The sequence below is a fragment of the Esox lucius genome, chromosome 10 (genome assembly GCF_011004845.1).
Source record: "Esox lucius isolate fEsoLuc1 chromosome 10, fEsoLuc1.pri, whole genome shotgun sequence".
NCBI lineage: Eukaryota > Metazoa > Chordata > Actinopteri > Esociformes > Esocidae > Esox > Esox lucius.
The window spans coordinates 18,124,689-18,140,808 of NC_047578.1; the positions used below are offsets into that span (position 1 = coordinate 18,124,689).

The following is a 16,120-nucleotide window of genomic DNA, read 5'->3' on the forward strand; positions in this document are numbered from 1 at the left end:
GGTAGTCTGCACTCATTTGTGGTGGTGATGATGGTAGGGACCAATTGGATGTTCTACAATTGACATCGAATGGGACCAATGAATTACTTACATCGCATCAATCGGTCCTTATGACCAACGACAAGGCAAGATTCCGGCATATTGTGTTTATGTCCCGCCTTCAAATGGTCTATTTTCCTTTTCGGGAGAGGGGTCTCCGGGTGACTGAATTTCTTGTAGCTAGAATTTTTTCTTTTTGAAAAACCTGTATAATATGGCTTCCCTTGGGTCGGTTATCCCTGCTTTCACATTATCGTTTCTCATATTTTGTGGAGCGGTAGTCGCGAAAGGGGATGTGCTCGAGCTTGGGGACGCGGATTTCGATTACCTGGCAGCGGAGCATGAGACCATGCTAGTAAAATTCTACGCTCCGTGGTGAGACAAAATACAGATGAAACATTGCCTTGTTTTGTAATCTAGTTTCATTTGTTGACATGCAAATGTGTATTAGCTTGGTATTATAGTCCAAGACGTTCCGTTAGCATAGTAAGGTATACTCTGTGTGCCAGCAATCTGCTGTTACGGTTTTCTCAACTCCCGATATATTTACATCGTTAACTGAAGTAATAATGGCATTACGTGCAAACCATATGAGTCATTGATAATCTTCAAAATTGTCTTACCTTGATCAGTAAGATTAAGATCAGTAACAGTAAGATACCGCAACACCCTATGCATGCATCACTGAATATGTACAGTATAGCTGTTTTTCAATCAACGACAGCATTTCTTTTGTTTTGAATAAGGCCTACCATAAATAAAAGCCTATTATAAAAGTGTTAAAAAATAGTTTTTTTAACTAAGGTCAGCTATACGTTGATTGAATTAATTCAACTTAACATTTCCACCACACCTCACTCCAAAATAAACGAACTGAGCGGCCAATTCCGGCTGAGCACCAGTTCCATCGGTATTATGCTTTACTGTATGCATTGCAATTCGATATATTTATTTTTCCTTGTGAATATAGTTTTTATGTTTACATTATTCGCATACTTTTTTGCTTACATTTGCATGTTTTTGGCCATGACTTTAAGTGCCTGTCTTCTAGGGGCTAACGTGTGTGAGATTTTTATCCAAAGGGATGCTGTTATACGATTATTGAATTAAAATGGATTTATGTTACCAACTGCATTGCCTGTAACTTTTCATTCTGTTCCTTACAACACACACCTATACACACACTAATGTACAGACAGGTGACAAATTAAAGGGGGAAAAAATTAAGAACAGCTTCAGTGCACCTTGGAATTAATTCCTCTACTGTCTACTGGAGGCATGGAACACCATTCTCCTAAAATATATTCCCTCATTTGGTGTTTTAATGATTGTGGTGGAGAACTCTGTCTATCACTTTAATCAAAAATGACCCAGAGGTGTTCAATTGGGTTTAGATCTAGTTACTGCAAAGTCATTAGTATATGATTCACATCATTTTTATACTGATTTAATCATTCAGTGACCTGTGCCATTGTCATCCTGGAAGACACCCAATAATGGATCCTTTCCTCTTGCTATCTAGGCTTGCTCATCATTTTTGTACCTACCACAGAGCATGATAGGATGTTAATTGCTTAATTGTATCATGCAGTACACCTGTGTGAAAGCATATGCATTCATGTTCTCCACTCATTCAGGTTCCTTTCATTTGTCAACCCCCTGTATTATTCTTTATTCCAATAGGTGCGGACACTGTAAGAAACTAGCCCCAGATTTTGAGGCAGCAGCCACTCGACTAAAGGGGACTGTGCCACTTGCTAAGGTATGTATGGTATACTCCGCAATTCTGTCTGAATGGCTACTCTTTGACTTCCATGTTTGAGTTTTTTAACAAAATGGCCAGGGGGTTTTCCCTAATATAAAAAAATAAAGAATGTTTCTCTTACTCCTCATGCCCTGTCTCCCCTCTTCCACTCCACTCATACCCCTCAGGTGGACTGTACTGTGAGCACGGAGATATGTGGGCGGTTCGGGGTCACGGGGTACCCCACGCTTAAGATCTTCAGAAACGGACAAGACTCCTCGTCCTATGATGGGCCACGCTCAGCAGGTGTGTGTGTGTGTGTGTGTGTGTGTGTGTTTTAGGTCTTACTAAACTCATGGGGACTAAATGTCCCAATGAGTATAGTAAAACCAGAAAGCATTGGACTCATTGGGACCTTTTGCCGGTCCCCGTGAGGCAAAAGTCAATTTCCGGCTCAGGGTTTTGGTTTAGGGTCAAACTTACCATTTATTTTACAGTTAGAATTGGGGTTTCTTTAAGGTCCAGGTGTTGTTGGTTAAGTTTAGGGTTAAGGTTAGGCATTACATCTAGGTAAAGTTTAGGCATAAATGTTACTTTATTGAGGTTACGGTTAGGGTTAGGGTAAGGGTTAGGGTTAGGTTTAGGGTTAAGATTAGGGCAAGGGAGCATGCAATTTTTATTTTCTGGTCCCCATGAGGGTAGCTATACAAACGTGTGTGTGTGTGTGTGTGTGTGAGGGATTTAATTTTGACGTACTCTAATCTTGTAGGTCTAATCATTTATTTGTTCAAACAGATGGCATTGTAAACTATATGAAGAAGCAGGCCGGACCCAACTCCGTTACCCTGCACAGCGAGGCAGACCTTGAGTCTTTCATCGACCACTTTGATGCGAGTGTAGTAGGTAAGTAGTAATGTATAATACTGTTGATAACTGTTAAGTAAATATACAGCTCCGGGGAAAAAATAAGAAACCACTGCACCTTTTTCTTACCTTTCCAAAAAAGTTGAAAAAGAAAGTTTTGAGTGAGGAACAGAAGCATTCAATTTGTTAGTGGTCTCTTAATTTTGTGGTCTCTTAATTTTGACCCTTCTGTTTCTCACTCAAAACCTTATTTTTCTACTTTTTTGGGAAAAGAGAGAAAAAGCTGCAGTGGTCTCTTAATTTCTTCCAGAGCTGTAGTTCTCTTAAATCTGTAAGGTTCACATTGGCCATAAATATTCATGTTCATCACTCTGAAAAGCCTTGTAAGATGTGAATGCCACATGGTGAAGTCTCATGGCTAATATACTTTGTGTCCATGCCTATCTCTCACCTCTCAGGTTTCTTCTCTGGGCCTGACAGCGGTCAGCTGGCTGAGTTTCTGAAGTCTGCTAGCGCTATGAGGGAACACTTTCGCTTCGCCCACACCACCCACATGGCCCTGGGTCTTGAACACGGGTTGGACACTGAGTGAGTGAGAAAGAGATAAAGGGACGGAGGTACTGATCGGGAGATGGGGAAAAGGGATAGGGTCTGAATGACGTGTGATAGTGAAACAGTCTTGTGATTGCCTAGTGTTGTCCAATGGTGTAGGTCGCTAGCGCCGGTGAAAATGTACCTCTGCAGCATGTTTGAATCTTCTCACGGCTATTTCAGCAAAATAATTATCAGCTATCCTTTTCCACATAACCTGTCAAAGCAAAGAAATGCCTGAATAAATATCTTATCCATCTGAAATCTCTTTCTGGCTGACCTTTAAGAAAACACTGTGTAGTTTAAACACGGGTTTGTTAAGGCTGGACTAGAACAAAATTGTGTACACCCAGAAATCGATTCAGAGACAGTGCTATTATGATTTGACTGTGTACATGGTGACACCAACAGACTGACCAACTGCCCATGTTTCTCCAGGGGGGTGCTGCTGGTCAGGCCACCTAGACTGAACAGTAAGTTTGAAGAGAGTGTGTTGCGCTTCACTGACGCCATCACCACAAACACACTGCGGCGCTTTATCAGAGACAACATGTAAGCCCCCTAATCCTGTGTACTGACCAACTGTCCCTCACATTATTCTCTATCGTATTATTCCATTGCATTCGTATCTGTCTTTCTCTCTCTGTCTTTGGTCAGTTTTGGAATGTGCCCCCATCTGACCATTGAGAACAGAGATAAACTGAAGGGGCGGGACTTGTTGACTGCGTATTACGATTTGGATTATCTGCGAAACCCCAAAGGGTCCAACTACTGGAGGAACAGGTTGGTATACAGTCAATACCACAGCACTTGAAAACACGCTCTGATTAGATGATCCAGAGCAAATAAACATTTGAGTATCCTTTCTGTTTTTGGTAAGGCACAGATTTCAGATTAGGTACATGTTATAAATGTGTTAGTTACAACTATCTTACAATACTACTTTGAAAAACTGTTATTACTTTAATTTAACAACTTGTAAACGGGGGCCAAGTAGTAATTAAGTATGTATATTATCTCTAATTGTATGTTTTCTCTTTTGGAGTTTTTATGGTGTTGTACTACATGCAATTCATATTATTTTAGCTGCAAATATTATATAAAAGGTGGTCTATTAAGTCTTCTTCATCATAGTAATAAATACCATTCATTCTCTCTCCTCAGGGTGATGAAGGTGGGTTCTCAATTTGCGTCCCAGGGACTGAGCTTTGCTGTGGCCAATCGCAAGGACTTTTTGGATGAGCTGGAGGAGGAGTTTGGTCTGGGTGCGTCGGACGGAGGAGATGTTCCCTTTGTAACCATCAGGACACGGCAGGGCTTCAAGTACACGATGAGGGAGGAGTTTACGTGAGTTACCGACATAGGTCCTCCACTCCGACCCCTAACACATTTGTTTTCATGGAATTTGGCGTAGTCCAAATTAATCCATACACCTGCTCCTCCTTACCCAAAGTCTAACCATCCTCTAATAATACCCATATCAAAGGGGGTGATGTGGGATGGTAAATAAAACACTGTTGTTTGACAGGCGTGATGGGAAGTCACTGGAGAGATTCCTGCAGGATTACTTTGCTGGCCGACTAAAACGTTACATCAAGTCAGAGCCCATCCCTGAGAAAAACAAGGGTCCTGTCAAGGTATATTTGTTGTGTTTGTGTGTGTTTGTATGTGTAGGTTTTTGGTGCATTACTCTGTTTTTATTCAGATTTTGGCAGTTCTATAACAACTCTCTTCTGTGTTTTTGTACGCAGGTAGTTGTTGCGGAATCATTTGAGGAGATTGTAAATGACCCAGAGAAAGATGTACTGATTGAGTTCTATGCCCCCTGGTGTGGTCACTGTAAAAGCCTGGAGCCCAAGTACAAGGAGTTGGCAGAACAGGTGAGAGCTCACACTCGTCCCACACAGACTCACCAATGCCACGTTTTGAATAATGTAACTGTTAAATACTAGAACAGATTATTTTTCTTCACTGTTAATGACTGTTCTCAGAATTTTTTTCTACCATAGCCTATCATTCCCTTTGGTTGTTTCTCCATTTTTCCTCAGCTCTACTCTGACCCTAACATTGTCATTGCCAAAATGGACGCCACAGCCAATGATGTTCCACAAGGCTTTGATGTGCAAGGGTGAGGCCACAACTAGTTATCCCTTCCCGTCTATCTGTGCCACATCCCTTTTTCTCCTTTCTCTTGTCATGCATTGTTTCTCCTCTTCTCTATTTCTCCCTTCTGCTCTGTAGGTTTCCCACAATCTACTTCTCTCGGGCAGGCAAGAAGGACCAGCCCTTACGATATGAGGTGCATTCTCCCTACACGTTTATGACTATTCAAGCAGACGCAAACAAATCTTACACTAATGTATCAAAGATGGCATGTCAGTTACAATGTGTTTCTCGGTTATTCCAGGGAGCCCGTGAAGTGAAGGACTTCATCAAGTTCTTGAAGAGAGAAGCCTCACACGTCCCTGTTATTAGCGGAGTCAGAGAAGAACTGTGAATAGGGACAGAAGTAAGATGGTGTGATTGGAAATGTAGCTTGAGACACCTGGAATTACGGTTGTTGACGTCTCTGTTCCTGAAGAGTCATAACCTCTGCTGAACCTTTTTGTTTCTGATGAAATAATAATCAGAAAACTAATGCACCTGCTTTTTTGAATTTCTTTTTTATGAATCAACAGTGAAATCCAAGTCACATGATTGACTTTCCAGGAACAGAGAAACTTGTTACTGATCAGGAAGAGAAAAAAACTTTTTTTAAGAGGGAAAAAAAAAGAGGACTGCCATCCTCTAAAATCAAGTGACCTTGATGACAGATGACAAGGAAGATTTTGTTGGCATACGTCTGCACACTACCTTCACACTTTACGTTCATTAAGAACATAATTCAAAATCAACAATGCCTATCAATGTTTTGATCCAGGTTTGTTGTGCATTGTATAACATGAGCTTATTAGACACAACCCAATGAAACCAATAATACCTGTTTGTTTTTAGACCTATACATCTTCCTCACTCTCATAAACCATACCCTCCATTCCACCAATATAATGGCAGATTTTTGCAGTGTCACTTCATAAAGCAAGGTATTGGTCAGCAAACTTTGCTTGCTGTAGTTTTGTATGTATTGTCGGGATAATGACTGGGTGTGATAATATACACTTGCCCGACTCTAAGCTTTATACAGAAATGCATAACATCCTAACCCATTATTCTGTTTTTGCCCATTCAAATGTGAACTTAATCATGTTGAAAATAATGTAAAGGTAATTTAAAGATTGGAGGCAAATGTCTTTAAAAAACATTGTGTTGAGCACTCCTATTTGGAAATATTCAGGTTTCTATCATTATGCCATTTTGTTTATATTTTTTTAATACTTCTGAAAGGTTTTTTCACCTGTGTAACTTATTGGTCTTATTTAATGTGTGCTACGTTTAATATCTATTCAATATAGTATGGACACAAGTAAGAAACATAATTTGTACATAATATAAACGTTATGGGTATTTTAATTGTCTGATCAGGCAGATTATTATTTATTGATGTACATTTTATTTGTTGCAAGTGGCACTGACAGGAACCATCCTTATAAGCTCCTTATCTTGCATCTGCTAATAAATGGAGAGATGATTGTGACGTTTTCACAGTTAAAATATGCTGATACAATTTCATGTGATTGTCTTTCTTTAAAATTATTCAGGAATATATTAAGGCTTTTCATACAAATAATGTATTATATACTGTATGTGTATACATTTGTGTTTGAGCGCCTGGATAGGTTACTTTATATGGACTTGTTCGGCTTTGTTCGGGGTGTGTCTCGGCCTCAAAGATGCCCTGTTCATTATAGTTACTAACGGCCTTAGTCCTCTTGTATTTAACCACCTCCCTAGCTCCCTTATTGGTGGAAGTCACAGTACATCAATATTTTCTCGAAGTATATTGGTTGACACAACGGAACTATGCTATACTCTTGCCCTCCCCATGTGGATCTCCTTCCTCTCGTGTTTCCCAGAAGGTTCCAGGCTGTTGTCCCATACACGCTGTCGAAATGATGGGCCAACAGGTTCTAGTGCTGAGTAAGTAAATTAATCGCAACAGCAACGATAAATCTAGCTAAGATCTGAACTTTGATTTCTGTGTAAATTGAACTTTTTTGGCTGTATATGTCGTTTGTAACATCCAAATGAGCGGCCAATACAGGCTGCATAGCTAATGCCGGTCGCTAGCCTCTGACAGTGTCAGCAACAAAGCATGTGCTTTGCTTCCTTTGCCTGTAACTGACGGTGTTAGCTAGCATTAGCAGATGAGCTAACTGGTAGGCTAACGGGCACTGTATTCGCATTGTCAGATGCACCATCCCTCTGGCTGGCTTTAAGTAGGCCTGTATTATAAATATTACCCAGCTCAACATTTTATTTTTTTGTGATTTGTAAGTGAATTCTGCTGATGTTACAGTATTTTAGATTAAATCTTAGATCTAATTTATTTTAACAAATGCAATGGTTCTTTAACATGTATCCAGTGAATGTTACTGGTCCAGCTATCTCAATAGAACCCTGCCCATCGTTTTGGGAAAAAGGCTCAAATCAATTCACTACAAACCTGGCTGGAGTGTCCATGGCATGTCAATATCACTACCATACTGCTCCTTTATTACCGTTATTTAACTATTGTAGCTGACTAGTGCTGCACAGTACCTTTACCGAGTATGTGTGAATATATTTAGGACTGAAACATTACAGTAGTGTAGTTATGCATTATCACCCTTCTAAAATAATAGACCCCCAATCCACACTGGAGACAAATAGCTAGCTCAAGTATGCCCTACAGTAGCTGAAGCGCAAATGCATGCGACTGGGCTATTTGGTTCTGAAAAGTTATTACAGTAATAATTACTACATTTTGTGTCGGGTGTCTTCAGTTAGCATACACCAATCTCTGCTCAACTCCTGGTGTGGAATTTAGTTTACCCATGTATATTAGGTTATTACCATATGGAATCATAATAAGGAACTACAGTATATGGAAATTCAAGGGAGCAAAAACAGTATTACTCACAAAATGAAATGATCTTACAGGGTGATCCTATGGAAACATTTGAGATTTTAAATAACCTAGGTTTAGTGGGTAGTTGTAACTGTTCTCAATCTTACCAAAGATTTGCAGTAACTTACACTGATTTATATCTGATATACATCAAGGTTACGACAATCTTGTCTCTCATGATCTTCATCACTTCAAAGTGATTCAGGTCATAATGATGCTTATGCGTCTTGGGCATTGAGAGGTTAGTAAAGGACGTGATTGAAGCATGCACATTGTTAGATTACAGAGCAGAGCGATGAATGTGTCTTCATGGACTCCAAAGCCATTGTGTAAATATATTAAAAAAACACTTGAAATTGGACATGGACCTCTTTGAGCATATATTAAAACTGACATAGTACAGGAAATTGTTATAAAATGGATCACACTCTTAATAGTTAAATAATTAATGTTTAATTAAGTTGCTAATGGGGGGTCAGCAGGTTGGATCCTACTGTTGACGAGATTAATTGCTGTTAACAGTTCGTTGGGGTTTTACAGCACTTCTTTTACACGGATCTGCAGGTTAAACTTTATTTGTATGTACCTCTGCAGACCAGAATATAAAGAGGGAGTCTGGACGTAAGGTTCAGACAGGAAACATCTCTGCAGCCAAGGTGAGGTCTCGTTCTTTGTCTTCGGTGGGTGTGGTTAAATGCAAACTATGATGGGATTATTTTGGATACTGATCAAGATATCCTGTTCTTCGGACAAAGATTTTTCTAATTCTGTTTATGAATAAATCTGAAATCAGGCTAGATTGGAGTTTATAAATACAGGTAATCAGCAATCAAAATAAGTTAGAAAGCAGCACAGCCTTATTGATTTGCAGAGTTCGTTTTTAAGACCCTTGGGCTCTTTATTGTTTACCAGACTTCATTTCTGTTAGAGACTCGCTCAGCTGGGATGTCCGCTTTAAGCTAGCAAGTGGCACTAGGATATTTCCCCACACACACAACTGCATGGTTTTTCAGTTCTGACTTCAAGGTCTGTGCCTACAAACATACTTAGGGAGAACATTTTTCTCAACTAGCTATGTCAACTGCACAAACATGTAACGCCATTTCATTAAATGTGTATACTTCAATGTTTTGACACAGGCAGCCCCTTTGTAAATAAGTGTTAAATATTTCAAAAGCACTTAACAGTTTTTTATTCCGTTTAATGGCACATTACATAGGCTATGATCTCTATTTTCAACTGAGATTTTCTACGGCTTCTACACCGCTGTTTGAAAATTGCAAATCAGAATAGTAGTTGCAGTATTCGTTAAGTTGTGTGATTCAATATATTATCCAAATCGTGCGGGCCTAGCTGGTGCCACCACATCTGTTTAGTAAATATTAAGGTGTTTGGCGTGCCCTACCAATTGAAGAACTGGCATTATGGATTTTCTTCTGTCAATATATTTTGCTGGGCTCAATAAGGCCGAGGTCTGTCGTTTAATGTTGATCTTCGATATTCTATTATTGTTTGTTATAGACAATTGCAGATGTAATCCGAACATGTTTGGGACCACGGGCCATGATGAAGGTCAGTGCTTTTCTTCTGCATGAATGTGTTACTCTTGTCTAAATTCTTTATAATAGGACGTATCTGAAACCATGACCTGCTTTGTGTCTTTTAGATGCTGATGGACCCCATGGGTGGAATTGTAATGACCAACGATGGCAATGCTATTCTTAGAGAGGTGAGAAGAACGTAGTTGCCTTGATTCCCATACAATCTACTTAAATTCAGAAAATATCTATGCTGTGCAAAGTGGCTGCATTCAGTCTGTTTCAGCATGTACAACCAGGGTCAGACTAGCTCGCAAGTATATCTCATCCTCTTTTGACCCCTCAAACAGATCCAAGTTCAGCATCCGGCCGCCAAGTCCATGATTGAGATCAGCCGTACTCAGGACGAGGAGGTGGGAGACGGCACCACGTCTGTCATCATCCTGGGTGAGTCACGGCGTGCCTAACACTGAACGCCAGGCAGGGCTCCAGATTAACATTTAACTTGTGTTTTTCCTGCTTCAATTGAGTTTGGTAACCAGTAAAAAAAATGTACATTACTTGTAAAACTAAGGTTTCAAAAAAAGATTCCATTATCCAGAGCGACTTACAGTAGTGAGTGTATACATTTTTGACCAGGTAGAGTTTGACATGGTTGTGAAGATTACCTTTTGTGCCAGGGGACTTGTCATACAAGACAGTCTTTGGAAATGATCCAATTAAAGCAGTACTGTAAAGAGTGGGCAAAAATTCACTCCAGTGTATGCAAGAGGCTAATAGAGGGTTAGTAACTGCTATATTAAGTTATTTTAGCAAAAAGACCAATACTAGCCAATGAAGCTAGGGATGTACTTATGTTTTCCACACTATAAAATAAATGTTCTGTGGATTTAATTGCATAAATGTTTTCATGTTTTTTATGACTTTGTTAAAATTGGTTAGCTTTATGAATGAAGGTGGTTATAATTTAGCTCAAATATCCGTGTCTGAATATACAAAGACACATTTTCGGTGTACATACCTTTTCAAATGTAATCTGATTTTGTCAATCAAAACCAGAATAAATGGGTGCTTTCTCAACAGCAATTAAGATGGCACACCTCAATTTGCATGCCCATTCTGATCACTGGTCAAGATGTGCAACTCTTTGGTTCTGAACAAGCACATAGACAGTTTTCCTATATGTAGCCTTTTAGAGCTATACGTAGCTTAATAATCCTGTTTGTCTTGTTCTCGGAGAGGTGATTATTGATTGTATGCATGTCTCTCCAGCGGGTGAGATGCTGTCCGTGTCAGAGCAGTTCCTGGAGCAGCAGATGCACCCGACAGTCATCATCAGCGCCTACAGAAACGCTATGGATGACATGCTCAACGTGCTTAAGGATATCAGGTACGGCCCATGTGTCTACCACACAACCCTTTAATCATTTAGATTTTGACATTGATACTAGGGCTGCTGGGAACGATAAATGTTCTCGCAAAAGCTGTTGCATTGGATCTGGTCCAGGGTGTTCCGTTATCCACTTGCATGTGTGTCTCTGTTACACCCCATGTGAGTACCCATTAGCTAGCGAGCCAGCTCACTACTAGTAGGGCTAACAATAGGGTACCCATGCTTTGCTAATAAAAGTATGACTTTGTTACAGTAAACATTTATTTGTGTTACAGTAAACATTTATTTGGTTTGCAAAGTACCGTTATCCCAAATTCAGTGGCCGTCACAGAATATTGATACATCCATTTATATGAAGTGCAGAGCTTTGAGCTGAGTACTTGTCTAATCGCTGCGCGTTTCAGGTGACCACTGCTTTCATACTCACGAGTTCTTTAACCACCCTCGTACCCACAGCACCCCGGTGGATTTGAATGACAGGGCCATGATGCTGAAGATCATCAACTCTGCCATTAACACCAAGGCCCTGAGCCACTGGTCTGACATGGCCTGCAGTATTGCCCTGGACGCGGTCAAAACCGTGGAGTTGGAGGACAACGGACGCAAGGAGATCGACATCAAGAAATACGCTAAAGTAGAGAAGGTAAGGACACGTGTCTGTCACGTTTCCCCTGCGGGCCGAGTTCAACATCAGATCGGCGTCATTATCAACTTGAATCTCCCTGTTTGTCTAGATTCCCGGTGGGATAATTGAGGACTCGTGTGTACTGAGGGGTGTGATGGTGAACAAGGACGTCACCCACCCGCGCATGCGCAGAATGATTAAGAACCCCCGTATCATCCTGCTGGACTGCTCTCTGGAATACAAGAAGGGAGAGAGCCAGGTAAATTCAAACGAATGGAGCCACGCACACAGAAGAGCATGCAGTCCTGTGTATGATTAACCACACAATGCAGTACCATCTGCTGTCAACACGCGTTCATACCAATGAACCAACTACATGGATCTCCTATAATCGATGTGATAGGAAGTCTGTGTAGTTGATGGGGTCCAGAAGGCTTATGGTCGATATTTTAATGCAGGTGTTTTTGCCGGACCGCGTAAGCGGAGCTGGCCGAGAAGAGCGAATGTCTCTGACTGACTGACTACCCCTTGTTAAATAGCATAGTGGTTAGAGATGCGGACCTGCATCCAATAGGTTCCGTGTTCGAATCTTGTTACAGTCAATGTAAATTATGTGTTAGGATCTGTCCTGGATAGATAACTTCACTGGCTACAACCTTCAGTAGCTGCATTAAAGTAAGCCTAAAATGTAACTGTTCACGGTTGTATTGTGACTATTTCTGGTAAAATTTCGAAGTACGCATCTATTTATGGTTTTTGGTTCAGGATAGACAAAAACTTTGCTGGTTACAACCTTAATTACACCCATGTATGCAACATTTTCTTTTTTGTATGAAACAGTAACTTACCTGTAATTTTTGAAATTGGCACTCAGCAGAGAGGACGATGGAGAGGAACCGGTTGACTGGAAAAGGCATCAGCAAATCAATATGTTGGTTGTTGTCTGAAATATGCACTTGTCCACATTAGTGCGGTTTGTTATTTAAGCATGTCTGTTGTTCTGCAGACTGACATTGAGATCACCCGTGAGGAGGACTTTGCGCGCATCCTGCAAATGGAGGAAGAGTACATCCAGCAGATTTGTGAAGACATCATCCGCCTCAAGCCAGACCTCATCTTCACAGAGAAGGGCATCTCTGGTACTACTGCTACAATATTCTATGTGCTAGTGGCAAAATCTACCGTTCTTGGATAAAGTTTAGGCCTTGACTGTGGGTTGAAACGGTTGTCCTTATGTTTTGCTGCTCTCTCTTCAGACTTGGCTCAGCACTACCTGATGAAGGCTAACATCACAGCTATTCGCCGTGTCAGAAAGACTGACAACAACAGGATCAGCAGGTAAGTCCAATACACTTTAAAATCAATAGTTTGATTTGTTGGACAAATCAAATGTTGTTTTTCTGCATGTTGTCATGTTAGTGACTGTAATATTTCTGCTCTGTAGGTGGGGCTATATTCGGGTAGGCTCTCTAATCCTGTTTGTTTGGAATAAATAGTGACACAATATACCTAGATAATATTAGCTGCTTTACAGAATTGCCGTTATGAAAAGAGTTGACTTTTATGGCAAGCTAATGACAGGCAACATTTGAGAAACAACAACATTTGTGTGTGTTTGGGTATAAAGAACTTCAGGAGTGTAATGGCAGAATCTGAATGGCCGGGTCTGTTTTCCCTAATGTTGTAGGCCTGATTAATAATTCCCTTTTAGTTTTTACAATATGTTCGGCCCTTTTGTGTGATCTAGGGGCCAAAGAAAATACACTTCAAGTAATTACTATGTATCTGAAAATGGACAAGATGTGTACAGTTTCAGCACCATGTAAATACTGGACAGTTCCCTTCTCCATTCTCCAGCTACTTGTCTGTTAGATTATTTCTACAAGAGTCTCCTGTTTCTACCTTGTTGTGCATATGAAGGATCTGGCAACACAAGACTATTCTGGATTTGTCAGAATAGTACTATCTTGGTATTAAATAGTATCTGTCAGGCAGCTTTTTTTTTCTCATCCCTGGGTCAACCGTGGGGATATGTGGGTACTTGATGCGATGTAGTACTCATATGTACATAGATAATGACCAGTTATTTTCATTGTGTATTCTTACTCCTGGTGAATAACAGTATATACAACTAACAGTCCTCTTTTCCCGTGTGACTTTTGAAGGGCGTGTGGCGCACACATTGCCAGTCGTACGGAAGAGCTGCGCGAGGAGGACGTTGGCCTGGGCGCGGGCCTGTTTGAGATCAAGAAGATTGGAGATGAGTACTTCGCTTTTGTCACAGAGTGCAAAGACCCTAAAGCCTGCACCATCCTGCTGAGAGGAGCTAGCAAGGAAATTTTAGCGGTAAGTCACCAGAAACTAGAGAATCAATTAAGAAATACTATGCCCAGCAAACACCAATTGCTAAAAGACCGGTAAGATGGTGAATGTTTATGAAATGAGCTCCCCCACTCCTTTATCTACAGCCTGTTTTGTTCTATAAGTACCCTGTCAAAGGAATGTTGACTCAAACTCGTGGTTGAATGTTCTGAAATCTGCCCCCCCCCCTCAGGAGGTGGAGCGTAACCTTCAGGACGCCATGCAGGTGACCCGCAACGTTCTGCTGGAGCCCTACCTGCTACCTGGGGGCGGAGCCACCGAGATGGCTGTGTCCCAGCGGCTCATGGAGCGCTCCAAGGCCCTCACTGGTGTGGAGCAGTGGCCCTACCGTGCCCTGGCCCAGGCCCTGGAGGTCATCCCCCGCACCCTTATCCAGAACTGTGGTGCCTCCACCATCCGCGTGCTCACCTCCCTCAGGGTAAGAGCGACAAACAGAGTGACAAACAGTGCCGGCCTTATGTTTATGGGGCCCTAAGCAAAATTGTATTTGGGGGCCCTCTCTCCCCTAGTGGTCAGGGCCCTAGCGGCCGTCTGTCACTTACGCCTAGGGCCGGCCCTGGTGACAAAGTTTATAAAGTAGGTGTGTGTGAGCTTGTTTGACATTGCAATGACTTATTCGCTTCATACCTCTTCCCAGGCCAAGCACACCCAGGAGGGTAGTGTGTCATGGGGGGTGAACGGAGAGACCGGCACCCTAGCAGATATGACCGCACTGGGCATCTGGGAGCCACTGGCGGTCAAGGCTCAGACCTACAAGACTGCAATAGAGGTGATTCTGAATCATACATTAAGAATCACACACAACACAAGCTTTTATTTGGTACATTTTGTTAGAATGTGACACTTGACTCCTTGGACTGATTCACTGTCTTATTGCAGACGGCCATCTTGTTGCTGCGCATCGACGACATCGTCTCGGGACACAAGAAGAAGGGAGATGAGCAGACAGGAGGAGGACAGGGTGCTGAGTAGAGGGAGATGAGCATGCCTGGGAACCAATAGGAAGAGGGTAATGGAGGGTTGGTCCATCTGAGCTATGACTACTGTTCTGCAAAAATGCATTGTCAGTATCAAGGTACACGAGTTTGTGTGTGATTCTGTATTCGTGTATATATGGCTTAAGATGGGACCATTCTCCCGGGACCAAGGTGTACCTCAGCTTCTGACTGCAGGTATTTATTTGGATGGAAGTGGTTGTAGACCTTGAAAATAATTTGGTGTACAACGTCCTCCCTTGAAGGTCCTTTTGAAGTGTTTCAGTGAATGATAAGCCTTCTCTATAAGAAAGGTTGTGTTGTTGTTTAACAAGGTTGACTCTGGTTCTGAATCCGGTTCTTCCACCATGTCCCTCCATTACCAATTCCCTGGGCTGTTACCTGTGATAGAATCATCCTGAATAAATGAAAAATACAAAAGACATTGGTCTGCGTTTGCTGGTGTGTGTTTGTAAATGTGATTTCTTGAATCCCAAACCAGGTTGTTGCCCTGAGTAACTTCTTTGGTTTACCATTTGTCGCATGTTGTTGACAACTCAGAGGGTGTCTTCCATGGCGGTGAGGATCAATAAACCCAGAAGTGAAGGTTCACATTTGTGACATTAATTCATTTTCCAAATTTAAATAAAACCAATGTGAAATTCAAGTTAACAAAACCCTGTTTTACAACAAGGTATCCCCAGTTTACTGTTAAGAGGAAATTTGTCTGACAAATGCATGGCATAATTGGGCATTCCTCCATTATTTGGTATTGAAGTGCACAAACTCCATTTCAGTTTAGGTCAAGATGACACCAAGCGTTCATACCACTGTCGAAATTCTTCCTGTCAGTTTTATCCTCTAACCTTTGGGACATTAATGCAAATAGAGGAGTCGGGAAATGGTGAATTGGCATTCTTCTA

General features: G+C 41.3%; 2 protein-coding genes across 3 annotated transcripts; both read left to right on the forward strand.

The window, feature by feature from the left end:
• The first annotated feature begins 41 nt into the window (after window positions 1–41).
• On the forward strand, window positions 42–6,909 carry pdia8 (protein disulfide isomerase family A, member 8). Of its 2 annotated transcripts, XM_010873693.4 has the most exons (14): window positions 42–414; window positions 1,723–1,801; window positions 1,972–2,089; window positions 2,579–2,686; window positions 3,106–3,235; window positions 3,677–3,790; window positions 3,896–4,021; window positions 4,403–4,585; window positions 4,767–4,875; window positions 4,990–5,118; window positions 5,287–5,366; window positions 5,480–5,537; window positions 5,646–5,747; window positions 5,917–6,909. In XM_010873693.4, the coding sequence occupies exons 1-13, from the start codon at window positions 254–256 to the stop codon at window positions 5,733–5,735; spliced, it is 1,485 nt and encodes a 494-aa protein (XP_010871995.2). In that variant the 5' UTR covers window positions 42–253; the 3' UTR covers window positions 5,736–5,747; window positions 5,917–6,909. The 2 variants fall into 2 exon arrangements, with proteins under 2 accessions (XP_010871995.2, XP_010871994.2); XM_010873692.5 differs by having other exon boundaries at window positions 5,646–6,909.
• A 296-nt stretch (window positions 6,910–7,205) lies between these two features.
• LOC105012686 (T-complex protein 1 subunit gamma) lies at window positions 7,206–15,645 on the forward strand. Its single transcript, XM_010873694.5, has 14 exons — window positions 7,206–7,315; window positions 8,880–8,941; window positions 9,807–9,857; window positions 9,952–10,014; window positions 10,174–10,270; window positions 11,096–11,213; window positions 11,673–11,859; window positions 11,951–12,100; window positions 12,848–12,980; window positions 13,098–13,179; window positions 14,007–14,187; window positions 14,396–14,641; window positions 14,861–14,992; window positions 15,103–15,645. The coding sequence occupies exons 1-14, from the start codon at window positions 7,288–7,290 to the stop codon at window positions 15,193–15,195; spliced, it is 1,623 nt and encodes a 540-aa protein (XP_010871996.3). The 5' UTR covers window positions 7,206–7,287; the 3' UTR covers window positions 15,196–15,645.
• Window positions 15,646–16,120: the final 475 nt, after the last annotated feature.